The 16,336-nt window shown below is 36.1% G+C and overlaps 1 protein-coding gene across 1 annotated transcript; it reads right to left on the minus strand.

Annotated features, from left to right (window-relative positions):
• Positions 1 to 2,086: 2,086 nt before the first annotated feature.
• Positions 2,087 to 6,846, minus strand: LOC146935489 (cysteine-rich receptor-like protein kinase 15). Its single transcript, XM_085750681.1, has 7 exons — positions 5,841 to 6,846; positions 5,482 to 5,604; positions 5,227 to 5,399; positions 4,919 to 5,129; positions 3,897 to 4,134; positions 2,697 to 2,847; positions 2,087 to 2,618 (listed from the first exon to the last, which is right to left on the minus strand). Exons 1-7 carry the CDS (start codon positions 6,598 to 6,600, stop codon positions 2,304 to 2,306), a joined length of 1,971 nt encoding a protein of 656 aa, XP_085606807.1. The 5' UTR covers positions 6,601 to 6,846; the 3' UTR covers positions 2,087 to 2,303.
• Between the last annotated feature and the right edge of the window lie 9,490 nt (positions 6,847 to 16,336).

Below are 16,336 nucleotides of genomic sequence, written 5' to 3' on the forward strand. Positions count from 1 at the left end.
TTATTCTCAAATGTCTCTTTTGTTTGTAAATTTTTGAACTAAATTGATTAACATATTTTTTTTTTTTTGAGGACTAAACTAAATAATAAAGACACATTCAAGAACCTAAATGACTAACAAAAACACACTTAGGTTGTTTATAAACAATGTCTTACACATTTAACAACCAAAATGTCAATTTACTCTAAAATTAAATAAAGGTTGTTTTTGTTGACCAAAATAAATGTTGTAGTTTTATTATCTGAGAAGGGGATTTAGATTCCATAAAGTAAAAAAATCTTTGCATTTTTTACATTTAGGCAAAAGTTTAAGGTACTTCTCTTAACTGAATGAATCGGTATGAAAATTTTGATTTATTGCTTTTGCAGCTTTGGCTAAAAGCCAATGACCATGATAATAAGTTTCCTTACCGTGTGAACATGTTTGTGCTTAAAATCATTATATTTCAAATTGACAATATATGATTTATCTAGTGATGGAAGATAAGGTCTTAAGACTAGAAGACAATATATGATTTATCTACTGCTCTTGTTGACATGATGCAAGAGCGGCATGTGATAACATGGAATGCAATGATAGATGGATAAATATGGCACATGATATGCAGAACAAAGCTGTTATGCCGAATGATACAACATTTCTGTCTATTATCTCGACTTTTAGTCACTCAAATTTCGTGGAAGAGGGCCTCCATTTCATTCAAAGCATGATGGAAGGTTATGGCTTGGAGCCTTCAATAGATCACTATAGTGCTGTGGTTGACCTTCATGGCAGAAAGTTAGATGATTCTTGGAATTTTATTCAAGAGATGCCTATCTAACCGAGGATTACCGTTTTAGGTGCAACGCTGGGTGCTTGCAAAATTCATAAAAACGTTGAATTGTGCGAAAAAGCTGCAGATAAACTATTCAAGTTTGATCCAGATGAGGGTGGGCATCAATGTGGGAAAGTGGCCAAGGTGAAAACATCCATGGAGAAAAAGGGTCTTCACAAAACTCCAGGCTGCAGTTTGGTTGAATTAAGAAATGAAGTTCACGCATTATACTCAGGAATTATGAACCATCCTGAATCGAAGAAAATCTATGCTTTTCTCAATGCTCTTGGAGATAAGATCAGGGATCCTGGTAGGTGCCTGATACCAATTCTATTCATGACGTGGAGGAAAATGTGAAGGAGCAATTGCTCAGTAGCCATAGGGAGAGGCTTGCTATTGCATTTGGACTTTTAAACACAAACCACGGTACACCAATACATATAAGGAAGAATCTAAGAGTTTGTGGTGATTGCCATGATGCCACTAAGCAATTAGGTAGGACTGATTTGAACATCAAAGGTATATGCCTGTCACCTATCACTACACAGAATTTATTCATTCTATGAACCTTACGACCAAATCGGTCAAAACTTGCTCAAGGCGTTTTGCTAAGATGTATGTGATATACCAGAAGGTGGCTTCTCGGATGAGGAAAAACGCAAGACCAGTGTTCCCAGATATGAACAAAAACTTGTTTATATTAGCCAAGAAAGATTATGGGATAAGGTAAACGACCTAAGCAATTGATTGCAAAGTTAATAGCTTCTTGGAACGTATACCAATATATTGTTGCTCATGTATCAACTGAATTGGTTAACTGATAATGGTTCTCTCTCATTCTCATTTCAGGTTAGCAATCAGGAAGCAGTGGATATTGCATATCATGAACACTGGGAAGGTTACTTTGATGCTTTGGCTGGTGTCACGTAAGTGTTACGGCTTTGTTAGTTCGTGTTCATTTACCTGAGTATCTCAATTGATAGAAATCATGTAGATATCAAACTACAACAAATTTAATCACAAAGTATCTAGTTTGACGGATAGCTCTATTTGGTTTCCTAATGGTTGTGAGTGAAACCCCTTAGAAGAGAGTGAGGAATGAAGAGAACTTCTCTTTACCTGAAAAGTGTGTTCTTAGTATGTCAACCGCCTAATGGTCATCAGATGAGGGTAGGAACTTCTCATCGAACATCAAATGGATAGTCCAACCCAATATAGGTCACTTCCTAAGCTTTCCTAATACAATATCTATCAATTGATTAATCACTGTAATTAAACAATAATTACCCTATTTGATATATTAATAGTTCAAACAATATTCTAAATAGTTGATAAATGTTAGTCTATATAGTTTAAATAATCCAACATGCGGTGTGCACAATAACATAAACCGTATCAAATACTGACAGATATATTCGAAGACTCGAATAAACTTATCCACCAATAATCTATGTAAAGATAAAAAGAAAAACATGTCCATTTCTATTGATCATCTAGGCAACACTTCGGATAGGGTTATTTCATTGACAGTGACAGAGGTAGAAGCATTTGATGAACACCCTCCTTCAATTGTATTTGTAGCCCTTCCAACAGAAAATGATGGACATATGGGGCTGGGAAGTGTAACATTGTCACTTCCAAGCATGTGAACAACACCTGACATTGTAGGCCTATCAGCTGCATTATCTTGTACACACAATAGGCCAATGTGTATACACTTCAAAACTTCACTAGGCACATATGAATTTGCTATCAACGGATCCATCAATTCTAAACCTTTGTCTGCACTCCAGAAGTTCCATGCCTATAATTGTTCGTGCATTTGATTTTAGTTATAAACAAGAGAAAAAAAAAAAAAAAAAGCATAAATCAGGAAACCTACATATGTGAGAAGACTTTGGCCATGCTCTGAAAGATAGAATTTGTTGTTCCTTTTTCCACTGACGATCTCTAGCAAAAGAACACCAAAGCTGAAAACATCCGACTTTACTGAAAACAAGCCTTCGATAGCATATTCTGGAGCCATGTATCCACTGCTCAAAATCAATATATCAATGTCTTTTTTTCATATTAAAAACATAAAACCTCGGCAAAACATGATTGTGTTTTTAAAGAGAACATGCTAGTTTTAGTAAGATTTTTTTTTTTTTTCGTTTGTTTATTGAGGAGTAAAATTTTAATTTTAAGAGCAAATTACATTGACCTCCCCTAAAGTTTCTTTAAATGACACTCACACCCCCTCTAGTTTTTAAAAAACACTCACCTCCCCTATTCATTAAAGGTGTTAAGTCTCTGTTAACTTATATATCTAGTACCTTCAACCATTAGTACTGCTTTTGGAAAATAAACAATGTCATAAGCTATGTTCTTCCACCTTCCGCCATTTGAACGGTACTTTCAAGTTTCAAGTATGTAACAAAATAGAGTGTGTTTGCTATTCATCCCTCCTTTTCCACAAGCAATCTTCTACAATCCCCAAATTCACTAATTACACGAGCAGAAAAAATTACATCCTCTAATTACAACAAAAAGGCACACATATCATATTTTTACCAATTATAAAAACGTTGTGGCCACTGCTAAAACAAATAAATTTAAAAGCCAAATACAACAAATTGAATCAGAATTCAAAGCAAGATTAAGTAGCGATGATCGCTTAATAGATATAAAACAATCCCCAAATTCACTTGCAGCGGAAGAAGAGTGCTTAACAAAGTGGGAAAAGAGCTCATAAATCATAATAGAGATAAGGTGAGAGTGAGAATGAGTGAAAGTCTGAGGAGTTAATTAACAGAGAACAATGAAAACGTGAGTGAACTGATGGGTGAATAACGGTGTTAAATCAAAAGGGAGGTGTTTGTCTATTTGTATGATAAATAAGGGAGGTTAATGTTTACTTAAAAACTAGAGGGGGTGTTAGCGTTATTTAACAATACCTCAGGGGAGGTGAGTGTAATTTCCCCTATGAACCCCTAATTTTAATGATAGAAAAGACAAAAAAAATTAGAAACATGTAGTCCTTGTGAGGATGTATGCTTTCTTCTCCAATTTAAAGAAAACAAAAAATAGTATATACACTTACTAAGTTCCCACAACTCTCATTGTATTTGCTTCCCCCTGGTCCCCTCCAAATGTTCTTGCTAGTCCAAAGTCTGAGATTTTTGGATTCATTTCATGATCTAACAGTATATTGCTAGCTTTCAAGTCTCTGTGAATAACCCTAAGTCTGGAGTCCTCATGAAGATACAGAAGCCCTTTCGCAATCCCATTAATAATGCTTAATCTTTGTTTCCAGTCCAATTGTGCACCCTTCACAATATCTGGCAGTACAATTTAAAGCAATGCAATTCTAATAAATATAACTGAAATTGAAAGATTATTGACAAACACATTATTCTACATGGTCAGACACCAAATTCGAAAGATTCCTTATTGGCTGGGGATACTGTGCAACATAAGGATACAAAAATGTGATACATTGCTTGAAAGAGGTTTGATTGGGAAAGCTTTAGTTTTCTGTCATATGCAAATGCACGTCAGATGCTTGGTGTCAAAATAACACGTGAAGGTCTTTTGAAGGATGGTTTGTTAATATCAAGATTGCTTACTCCTAAGTTGTCAAACAGCTGCACTATAGCACTGCAGCGTGGCAGAATTTGAGCTAACTGTGGTTTTTTGCCATCTGCGATTGACAAAACTTCCAGAACCATCACCTAAAGATTTAGGATCCCAAAAGATACCAAAATTGGACCAGTATAACTCATTTTAGACTTAAGGGCAGTTGCAGAAATCATAATCCTGCAAGAGTTTGAACTTAAGATTCTGCATTCAACTTTCTTATATTAAGGGACCCTAACTTCAAAACTTAATAGCAATAGACTTCTAGAACTCAAATTTGTGCAGTCTATTCAAAAGTAGAAGTTCAAAGGAAGCTCCTGCTTTTGACAAAATATGACATAGGTTTCTGTTCAAACCAACTCTGCCAAGTTTTAAATCACCAAATAAGTAATCCTGATTTGAGGTACCTACAGTAAAATAGTAAACTGCTTACAGTAAAATAAGAGAAAGGTAATAAACTGCAGTTTCATTGTTTGGGAGTTATACCGCGTAGATGGAAATCAAGGCTTGAATTGGGCATGTATTCATAGATAAGAAGCTTCTCAGTTTGCTCAATGCAGCAAGCCAACAGTCTCACAAGGTTCCGATGTTGCAATTTTGCAATCAACATTACTTCATTCTTGAATTCCTCAACACCTTGAAACGATGTTTTTGAAAGCCTTTTAACAGCAATTTCCCTTCCATCTGCTGAAACACCCTTAAACATTTTTTCAAGTTTTTGTATAAGAATGTTGCCAGTGGAAAAATAAATCATCAAACAAACAAATATCATGTATCTTATTCTAATGTAGTACCTTGTAGACAGTTCCGAATCCACCTTCCCCCAATTTATATTTATCAGAAAAGTTATTAGTACTTTTTAGAATAGCACTCAGAGGCATCATAGGTAGGTCAGCATTCACGTTCTCCTCATTGTTAGTCTGCTCTTGAGAAAAAATTGCATGAAGGCTTTGCATCTCTTTTTCATCTGAAAATATTGAAATATCAAACATATAGAGATAGCAATTGCTAGCCTCAATTTAAAGAACTATTTGAGAGTTAGTGCTTACTTTTTTTCCGTTCCAAGCGCCTGTAGTAGTATGTGCTGAAAGCCAATAATGCTATTGCTACTGTTGCGGTTACAACAATGATTATTTTTAGAATCAAGGACCTTGTTTCTTTCTTTTGATTGGCTGCATTAACAAAACATGACAAGGTGATGTATTTGTGAAAAAATGTTGAGTAAAATCGAAACACTTGTTGATATTTTACCTTGTAAAACTAATTTGTTATTGTGTTTGCTTTTGTTTTCTGATTAACTTAAGGAGATTTAAACATACTAAAACAAACTTATAATACTCTTAGCTTTATTACGTACAAGAGTCTATACTTTTACTTGTATGTAAAACTTAAAAAGATGAACTGATACCTATCTGAGGCGCTGGCGCTTTGGTTTGTATACTTGTCAAAAGGAATGGTTGAGTTTCATACATGACAACACAACTAGGCGAAAATATACGCCACACTTTCTTCTCCTCACAACAATTTTCAATATCCTCAAGCATATTGCTCAAACAAGTTCTGCATTCCTCACTAGTAATATCTCTGCTGCATTGCACCCAACCATACCTTCTTTGTGTACCGTTTATGTTAAACATATGTGTACCAAACATTAATGGTGTTTGTGACCCCATTTGTATCAAACCATTCATCAAAATCCTTGCATCACTATCAAATTCACCAGCACTTGTAAAATTCTGTGTTGCATCAAACATAGGAATCCTTGGTCTTATAGCTAGTTTGCCGATGAAATTCACGTTTGAGTATCTCAAAAGACAAAAGGGACACCAAAAAATAGCTGAGGCATTATTAGGGCATATCTGCTTTATCAATTTGGTAGAATATCGAACACATGAGTTGCAAAGGGTGGCGTTCGCATCGCCACGACAAAAGTATAGTCCATAAATCATATTGTTTTTATTATTACCTGAAGTTGTGTGTCCAAAACCATTGCTGATAGCAGAATCTGATGATAGTGATTTGAGCAAATTGTTGAGGTTGGTTTGGTTTATGTTAGAGGGAAGAATAGATGATTGGTCTAAACAAGCATATCTATAATCAAGTGGTTGTGTATAAGCCAAGGAAAAAATGCATATCAATTTGAGGGCAAGTAACCATAGATAAAGCATTTTTGAGCTGCTACTACCACCTTGTCTTCAATAGTTTATGTGAAGTTATTGACATTCAGGGATTGATTTTCGTATTAATACTAGAGGTAATATATGCTTTGCAAAGGTTTGTTTATATTCCATATTGGTGGATTAAATTTTGAAGTGTTTAGTGTGGAAAAATTGGTGTTACAATTTCCACACAATTATCACACAGCACTATCGATCACTCCACTATACAATTTCCACACAACACTATCTCACAGCACAATCTTCACCTTGATTGAGACTTGAGAATGATACATTTGCTTCCATTGTCATTAGCGACAATCATAGTTCAAAAGAGCTATCATACTCCACCATAAAGCTACACCACTCTAAAAAAAATTATATTGTCTTTATTGACAATCATAGTTCTAAAAAAACTATTATACTCCCTCGTAAGAGTATACTTCACTTGAAGCGAAGCCACTCCAAGAATTTTCACATGTCGAAAATCAGGTTAAAAACTTACGATACAATTTCTATGTTGGCAAGAAATTCTACAACCACCAATATTGTTGTTTTACGATTTAAAATATACCGAACGAAATTACTGGGTGAGTCACGACCAGGTCGCTTTCTTTAAGACGTTTCGCGGCACTACCCTAGTTTGTGCAAGGTAGACTAACAACCACGCCGTCTCCAGGATAAAACAGCCCAGATCACTGTTACGAGTATATACTGCACAGTATATAGTCGCTCGAGAATTACACCTCAAAGTATGGTTCAATCGTTTGATCTAAGCCACTTGATACGGTACGTAACCGCTCTATTCGAAACCGACGGGACAAAAAGGAGTAGAAGATGAAGAATGATTCGTTAACACAAATCGGAGGGAGAAGAGAGAAACCGCACAGGAAGCATCAACTGTGAGATTTGGTGTGAAGAATGAATGGGGTGAGCTCTCCTTTTATAGGGAGAGTTTGTAACAAAAAACGAGTGACTTAGGGATTAAGTCTGCTTAATCCTTAAGCAAACGCGTGTGATATATATATTTTGCAAGCGTTCACCCGTTCACAAAATTGGGTACCCCATGGGCACACCCTTGGAGGTCACTTTGCCCATATATAAACATTTACTAGTTAGGGTGACCCTCCAATGTGGGACATTTTTAAGTCACACCCACACACTAGTTCTTTCATAGTGTTTTTCTTTCCAATTTTCTTCACTAGAATGACTAGTGTTCCAACAAATATAATCTCACAACACATCTTGCATCAATGTCAATCAATACCCGTGCACTAATCAACAACACCTTGTATAAACTTGATTGTAGCAATCCATCTTTGACTTGAAAATTTCATAATGCAAAATGGATTCTTCCGTCAATTTTCCATCAAAATGGTGATAAGGTGGCCAATTAATATGCTTTGGTAAATATAAAATCTTATCATATGGAAAAATGTCAGTTGGTTTGGTTTGCATAGTTTGACATTAAGGAGAAAATGAAGACATTATCTTCTAGTCTTCCACCACTAGATAAGTGATAAATCATATACCGTGTCAAGTTGAAATATAATTATTTTAAGCAGAAGCATGTTCCTATAGTAACGACACTTATTATCATGAGCATTGACTTCAATTTTATCCAAAACTCCAGAAGCAATAAGAAATCAAAATTTTCAGATCCATTCATTCAGTTAAGCACAGTTTTCTTTCCACCAACTTGAATTTTCCCTAGTTTCCTACAAATTTTATGCATTTAGATAAAAGTTTGCCAAGAGATACAAAGTCTTGGGTTTATAGTATGTGGTAAAGACAAATATATATCTTAAATTTTTTTCAAAACGTAGAAAATGCAAATTTTTTTTACTTTTACGGAATCTTTTTTTTAAGCAAAGAAAAATACAATAAATAAAAAGAAAATACAAAAAGTTGAGGGACATACCTGACCCAACAACCACGTATTCAGCCCTAAAAGAGTATTACAACAGATAATAACAAAAATGGTAAAAGAGACTGGACCAAACTCCAGTTGAATGAAACCATATGCATAAGGAGATTACACACCTAAAGCACAAACCAACGAACCCAATGCAGAGAACGAAACCGGATTGCAAAATAAAGAGGTGTGTAAACGCCCTAAATATCTAAATAAACTGTAGACAAGATCAAAGTCATCTTTAAAGGGACGAAAGTGAAACTGACCGCCAACACAGTAACAATTTCTCGACCCCATAACTAGCAGTAACAAGAACAACGAGTGAATGGCCATTTCTAGCCAAAATCAGCCCAATTTCAATCGCAAAGGTCAGGCACTTTATTGAATCTAAATTGCCTTATTAGATAATAAAACAACTATCACTATTTTGGTCAACAAAAACTACAATCTATATCTAATTTAAGAGTAAAATTACATTTTGGTTGTTAATTGTATACTGGTCGTACCAATGAAACGGGAGGCCCGAAATATTCATCCTTATAAAAAGAAGTTTGTACGAGAGTAACTACTAACCAGTGTTGTTTTCGGGAAGAAAAAATAAGCAACAAACTAGTACTTGTTAGGTACCAGAGTAACAAAATATTATCACGCAGCTAAAATAAGAGACGAGAAAAGAGGAACTGAACACACAATATTTACGTGGAAACCCCTCAACGAATAAGGGGAAAAAACCACGGGGCAAGAGTAGAGAACTTTCACTAAGTGGAAGAAATTACAGGACCCCTCTCTAAATATAAGGAGAGTACAATTACCACTCTCTCTTATAAATAGGAGAATATTAACTAACACAACCTAGGAGAAACCTCACAGAAGAAACTATTTTTTCTCTCTATATTTTTTCTCTCACTACTCTAAACAAGTATTGTTATTGTGTTGTTATGATTTGGGAGCATGTTCTGCTTTCAGCTTCCCTCTATTTATAGAGGTAATGTGCCGAACAAAACAAAAGAAAATGCATGCAAATTGTCAAAAATAGTAGGCAATACAACTTGAAATTGTCTTTTGACAATTTGCTTCAATTTTTGTCATGATAGGCACCATATTTGAAATTTCAAAGACAAACCAAATTTTCACTTTGCTTGCATGCCTAAAGTCAACAAAAGTGGCTTTAGCTTTACCACTTGACAAATTGCCATGACATTCAATAGTCAACAATGTTGGCTTTACCATGTTCACAATCTCCCACTTAAAGTCACTTTTGTAAGCTCTCAAAAACTCTCTACCATGCCGACTTCAGTTGCTACGTTTCCAATAGGCCATATGAGGATCGACACCATATAAACTTGTCAGCGTTGATCAGCTTTGTCATTACATCTGCTAGGTTATCATTGGTGTGAATCTTCTGCATATCCACACTACCCTCCTCCACTACTTCTCGAACAAAATGATATTGAACGCCTATGTGTTTCGTCCTTGAATGAAAAGCTGGATTCCTTGCAATGTGCAAGGCACTCTGACTGTCACAATACACAGTAATTTGATCCTGCTTGTGCCCGAGTTCCTCAATTAACCTTTGCATCCAAATAGCTTCCTTACACGCTTGGGTAGCTGCCATGTACTCAGCTTCTGTCGTTGACAGAGCTACAACAGTTTGTAACTTGGATAACCAACTTACTGCTCCTCCAGCAAGCGTGAACACATAACCAGTAGTAGATTTTCTTTTATCATGATCACCTGCAAAATCTGAATCAACATAACCCCTGACAGTTAACTCTGATCCTCTGAAACATATTGCAACACCTGAGGTTCCTTTAATGTACCTCATGATTCTCTTAACAGCATTCCAATGCTCTTTACCCGGATCCGCCATAAACCGACTAACCACTCCCACTGCTTGTGCAATGTCTGGTCTTGTACATATCATGGCATACATAAGGCTTCCCACCGCCGATGCATACGGTACTCGAGACATTTCCATCCTCTCCGCTTCATTGCTAGGACTCATACCTGAGGATAATTGAAAATTCACAGGAAGTGGGGTAGAGATTGGCTTACAGTCTTGCATGTTGAAGCGGCGCAAGACTTTCCTTAGATAATTCTTTTGAGAAAGCCAAATCTTCCTGTCTTTTCTGTCTCGGTGAATTTGTATCCCTAAAATCTTGTTTGCTGGTCCCAAGTCTTTCATATCGAACTCCCTAGCCAACTGTGCCTTCAATTCCTGGACTCGATCTTTGTTGGGCCCTACCACCAACATGTCATCCACATACAACAGCAAAATTATATAATCATTATCATCAAACCTTTTGTAGTATGTACAATGGTCTGAACTTAGCCTATTGTAATTGAGGCTAATTATGAAAGAATCAAATCTCTTGTACCAACATCTGGGCGCCTGCTTTAGACCGTACAAAGATTTGGTCAACCTGCAAACCAAGTTTTCTTTTCCTTGTTCCTTAAATCCTTCCGGTTGGAGCATATAAATTTCTTCTTCAAGTTCTCCATGAAGAAAAGCAGTCTTTACATCTAGCTGTTTAAGATGTAAATCCAATGCAGCACACATTGCCAACACTACTCTGATAGTAGTAAGTCTGACAACCGGAGAAAATATCTCATTGAAGTCAATACCTTCTTTCTGAGCATATCCTTTTACCACCAGTCTTGCACGATACCGTTCCACTTGATCATTGCCATCACGTTTAATCTTGTATACCCATTTGTTTCCAATGGCTTTCCGACCCTTTGGAAGTTCGACAAGTTCCCATGTCTTGTTCCTATATAAGGCCTCCATTTCTTCATGCATTGCTGTCATCCATTGAGAAGCATCTGAACCCTTCAACGCCTCTTGAAAAGTTGAAGGTTCACCTTCTTCAGTTAGAAGACAATATGCATCGTGGCTCGTCATAACATAGTCTGATTGCCAAACTGGTTTCTGCGTCTGACGCGTTGATCGACGAACACCGTCATTGACCTCATCTGGTTCTTGTTCTTCGTGCACCGGTTCAGCTTCAGAAGAATCACTTTCTTTGGATTTTTCTTCCAACTGCACTATAGCAGTCTCTTTAGAAGTGCTGTCATTTTTCTGCTCACTTTGCAGTTCATTTTCTGCAAAGACTACATCCCTGCTAACAACAACCTTGCGGGCAGTGGGATCCCACAGGCGGTACCCCTTAACATTGTCAGCATAACCCAAAAAGATACATTTCCTGGACTTTGGGTCCAACTTTGTTCTTTCTTGGGAGTTGTACATTACGTACACAGGACACCCAAACACATGTAGAGAAGAATAATCTACCGGCTTTCCTTTCCACATCTCCATCGGTGTCTTCAAATCAATCGCCGTTGATGGTGTTCGATTTATTACATAACAGGCGGTTTTCACTGCTTCTGCCCAGAACGACTTGGCCATTCCCGCTGTTTTCAGCATAGCTCTTGTTCTTTCTAGGAGAGTTCTATTCATCCGCTCTGCCACGCCATTCTGTTGAGGTGTATGTGCAACAGTGAATTGCCTTACAATACCCTCTTGTTTACAAAATGTTAGAAACTCGCCATCTACATATTCTCCTCCATTATCTGTCCTCAAGCACTTAATTTTTTTCCCAGTTTCAAGCTCTATTTGTGCTTTGAATGCCTTGAATACTGGAAACACATCTGACTTCTTCTTGATCGGGTATACCCATAATCTTCTGGAATAGTCATCAATGAATGACACGAAGTATCTTGCTCCTCCCAGAGATAATTCTGGTGACTCCCACACATCAGAATGTATCAAGTCTAGTATGTGTTTGCTTCTAGTAGTTACTCTAGCAAACTTCAACCTATGTTGCTTGCTTATCACACAGTGCTCACAGAATGGTAAATTTACCGTCTTGAGCCCGTGAAGGAGATTGCGTTCCGCAAGGACTTTCAAGCCACGTTCTGACATATGGCCTAGTCTTTTATGCCACATCATCGTTGTTTCTTCTTGGCTTGCCGCTGCAACTGATGCATCCACCTTTTGCAATGTATCTCCCAGAAGCATGTAAAGATTACTTGTGATCTTTTCTGCTTTCATCACCACAAGATTGCCTTTCACTACTTTCAAGATTCCACTTTCAGTGTGGATCTTACACCCGAGATCATCCAATTGTCCAACAGACAATAAATTCTTCTTCAACCCCTTTACATGACGCACTCCTTGTATTTTTCGAACTGTACCGTCATGCATCTTTAATCTGATAGTACCGATTCCAGCAATTTCTAAGGCATGGTCATTTCCCATGTACACTGACCCTTCCGAGATAGGCTCATAAGAGTAAAACCAATCTCGGTGTGGAGTCATGTGCCATGTTGCACCTGAATCCATTATCGAGACATCGTTGAGCCGTCTTCCGCCTTTAGAACTGCTTGCTGCTTCGCTATACAGAATTTCCCCGTCATCTGAGGTACTTGCAACACATCCTTGAGATGTTGAAGCTTCAGAATTCTTCTCTCCATTCTTCTTGATATTCCAACACTCCTTCTTTACGTGCCCTTTCATGCCACAACCGTAGCATTTGATATTCTTCTTTCTTCGAGATTTTGACCTACCATGATTTTGACTCCCACTGGGGCCACGTTCCGTTGATCTGCCTCTCGTCATCGTCAAAGCCTCTACTTGCTTTGAACTCTCTGACCTTTCTTCCTTGTTCTTGCGCCTGGATTCTTCTTCAAGGATTGCACCGGCGACATCATCAAAGTGAAGAGTGTCAGCTATGTTATTATTTGTAATGTTGATGATGAGCTGATCATACAAATCTGGTAAACTCTGAAGTAGAAGTTCAGCAGGCTCATTTTCTGCTATTTTGAAATCAGAAGCCGTGAGTAGAGAAAATAGCGTATTCAGGGTGTTGATGTGATCCGTTACGGATGTGGATTCACCCATTCGAAGAGTGTAGAGCCTTCTCTTTAAGAATATTCTGTTGTGGAGTGATTTGACCTCGTACAATTTTATTAGAGTATCCCAAATCTCCTTTGCTGTCTTTTTTTCAGCAATACTTGACAATACCGAGTCTGCCATTGCTAGGTGCAAATTGGCAACGGCATTATCATCCATCTCTTTCCACTTTTCGTCAGTGATATATGCTGGTCTGCCATCTATTGCGTCTAGGCAATTATCTTTTCTTAAAATTGCCCTTATCTTCAATTTCCATAGGGAAAACTTTCTCCTGTTGAACTTCTCTATCTCAAATTTTGTTGCCATGGTTTTTACACCAAACATTTTTTCTTCAAACTAGACCGGAATAATAAGAATTCTTTTCTGATGTGGAAGATCAGTTTAAACTGCAACCACAGAGCATACTAAGATTTTTCTTACCACACCACTAGTTTATCACAGCGGAATAACAACTACGAACCAGCTGCTCTGATACCACTGTTAGGTACCAGAGTAACAAAATATTATCACGCAGCTAAAATAAGAGACGAGAAAAGAGGAACTGAACACACAATATTTACGTGGAAACCCCTCAACGAATAAGGGGAAAAAACCACGGGGCAAGAGTAGAGAACTTTCACTAAGTGGAAGAAATTACATGACCTCTCTCTAAATATAAGGAGAGTACAATTACCACTCTCTCTTATAAATAGGAGAATATTAACTAACACAACCTAGGAGAAACCTCACAGAAGAAAGTATTTTTTCTCTCTATATTTTTTCTCTCACTACTCTAAACAAGTATTGTTATTGTGTTGTTATGATTTGGGATGCATGTTCTGCTTTCAGCTTCCCTCTATTTATAGAGGTAATGTGCCGAACAAAACAAAAGAAAATGCATGCAAATTGTCAAAAATGGTAGGCAATACAACTTGAAATTGTCTTTTGACAATTTGCTTCAATTTTTGTCATGATAGGCACCATATTTGAAATTTCAAAGACAAACCAAATTTTCACTTTGCTTGCATGCCTAAAGTCAACAAAAGTGGCTTTAGCTTTACCACTTGACAAACTGCCATGACATTCAATAGTCAACAATGTTGGCTTTACCAAGTTCAGAGTACTAGTATGCATGATTAAACTTAAAACAATAGAAAGAAACACTAATTATTTAAGGAACTTAATTTGTGTTAATACAATCAAATGACAATAAATTTAATGCACATAGTAGTTTTCCATTAACAAGTAGTTTTCAACATTTAGGGGAGAACCCTGAAATGCATATTAGTTTGTAAATTTTATAAAAAGAGTTGTAGTGGCAAATTAATCCTTATTTATTAACTTTGTTAAGTCTGCAACAACTTAACCTAATTTTTTCCGCTCATTTGCTGTATTAGGTTAGCTCTAATTTAACCTAACAAATTCTATCTAAAAAAATGTATCGCACCAATTTCATTCCTATCCGCTTGCCTTTTTTTTTTGCTATCCTCTTGCCTTTTTTTTGACAATATTTTGTACACAATACTAGAAAAATTCATCGCACTAATTTCATGCTTTTTTTTTTTTACAATATTTTGTACACTTTTTTTTAACCAATTTCATGTCTATCATGTTGCCTTTTTTTTGACAATATTTTCTACATTTATTCTTATTTATTAATTTTGTTAAGTCTGCAGCAACTTAACCTAATTTTTTCCCAAAACATATTTGTCAAAAATATTCTCAAAACTCATGAATTAAGCTCATGAACCATATTGCGTAAAAAAAAACTTATGAACCATATTTGTTTTAAACTATTAATCAATTTGTGATTGGGTAGTTTATATTTCTCTCAATTTGAAATTATTCAGTTTTTTATAAGAGTGATTGTTGCTGCCTATTTATAATATTTGAAATTGCCTCTTTAGATTTATTGTGTGAAATATTATTGATTTTATGATTGTATTTGCTTTTGGTGTATGTGAAAAGATATACATGGATTAAAACCTCGAGCTTATGGTTGTTGCGAGATTAAAGCCTATAAAGTTAGGACAGAATCATATATGCATGAGATCAAAGCCAGTGAGTTAGCAGCATAAAAAAACAAGTTATTTTAGACATTTTTGGATTGTCTTATTTTCGAACTTATGAAAATAGGTAATGCAAGTAAAAAGATTTTTTGTTCATTCATAAGTACTCACTAACAAAAATTGAATCTTCATAAGTTGCATTTTTTCATAAACTACCTCTACACAAAAAAAGCGTGTCATCACTTTGAATTGAAGACTCTATTTCTAGACTTTTAGCCCATGGGTCTTATCGTTTGTGATTGACACCAATATAACTAATATTACATATTTCTTTTTATTTTGGTCAAATAGTCTCATGACTTTCTAGCCACTAGACTGTTTGGCTAATATATATATATCACTTATTGATGTCTTTTAAAGTCGATAGGACCCGTGCGTCGCACGGGTAAAAGGTCTAGTTAATTTTGTTAAGTCTGCGGCAACTTAACCTAATTTTTCCCTCCACTAATCCCTTATTAGGTTTGCAACAACACAATCCTAAAATTTTGGCTCTAAATTTGCATCATTAAATGCTAATCCTCAACCCTAAAATTTTGGCTCTAAATTTGCATCATTAGTTTGTGATTATCCATGCTACCTCAACAAAAACCCTAATATTTTCCTCTTTTTTTATTTACCTATCCATGATTTTTCTCGAGGTTCGTTCCCATTAAACCTTACTCTCTTCCTTCTTTGATTTTTCTTCACCGCTTTCCATATAAATTCACAATCACTCATTTTTCTTTCATTTCAGGATCTTTGACAATTACTGCTTTAATACCTCCTTCAAAAAACTCACTTCTTCTCTGGTAATACTTTTTTTATATATGCATTTCTCTGTTTTTTATTTTTTCTTCTTAATCCCTAATTTCAATTCCATTTATACCACGTGAT

The sequence above is a fragment of the Medicago sativa genome, chromosome 3, assembly GCF_051527215.1.
Source record: "Medicago sativa cultivar Bolivia chromosome 3, Bolivia_mono, whole genome shotgun sequence".
In the NCBI taxonomy this organism is placed as follows: domain Eukaryota; kingdom Viridiplantae; phylum Streptophyta; class Magnoliopsida; order Fabales; family Fabaceae; genus Medicago; species Medicago sativa.

Bases quoted from the DNA above. Each gene is read 5' to 3' on its own strand.
- LOC146935489 (XM_085750681.1), bottom strand. From the start codon at position 6,600: ATGCTTTATCTATGGTTACTTGCCCTCAAATTGATATGCATTTTTTCC. The intron at 4,135-4,918 runs GTATAACTCCCA...TTGTACTGCCAG, and splicing joins CCTTGATTTCCATCTACGCG to ATATTGTGAAGGGTGCACAA. The intron at 2,848-3,896 runs GTAAGTGTATAT...GATTTTGAGCAG, and splicing joins ATGAGAGTTGTGGGAACTTA to TGGATACATGGCTCCAGAAT.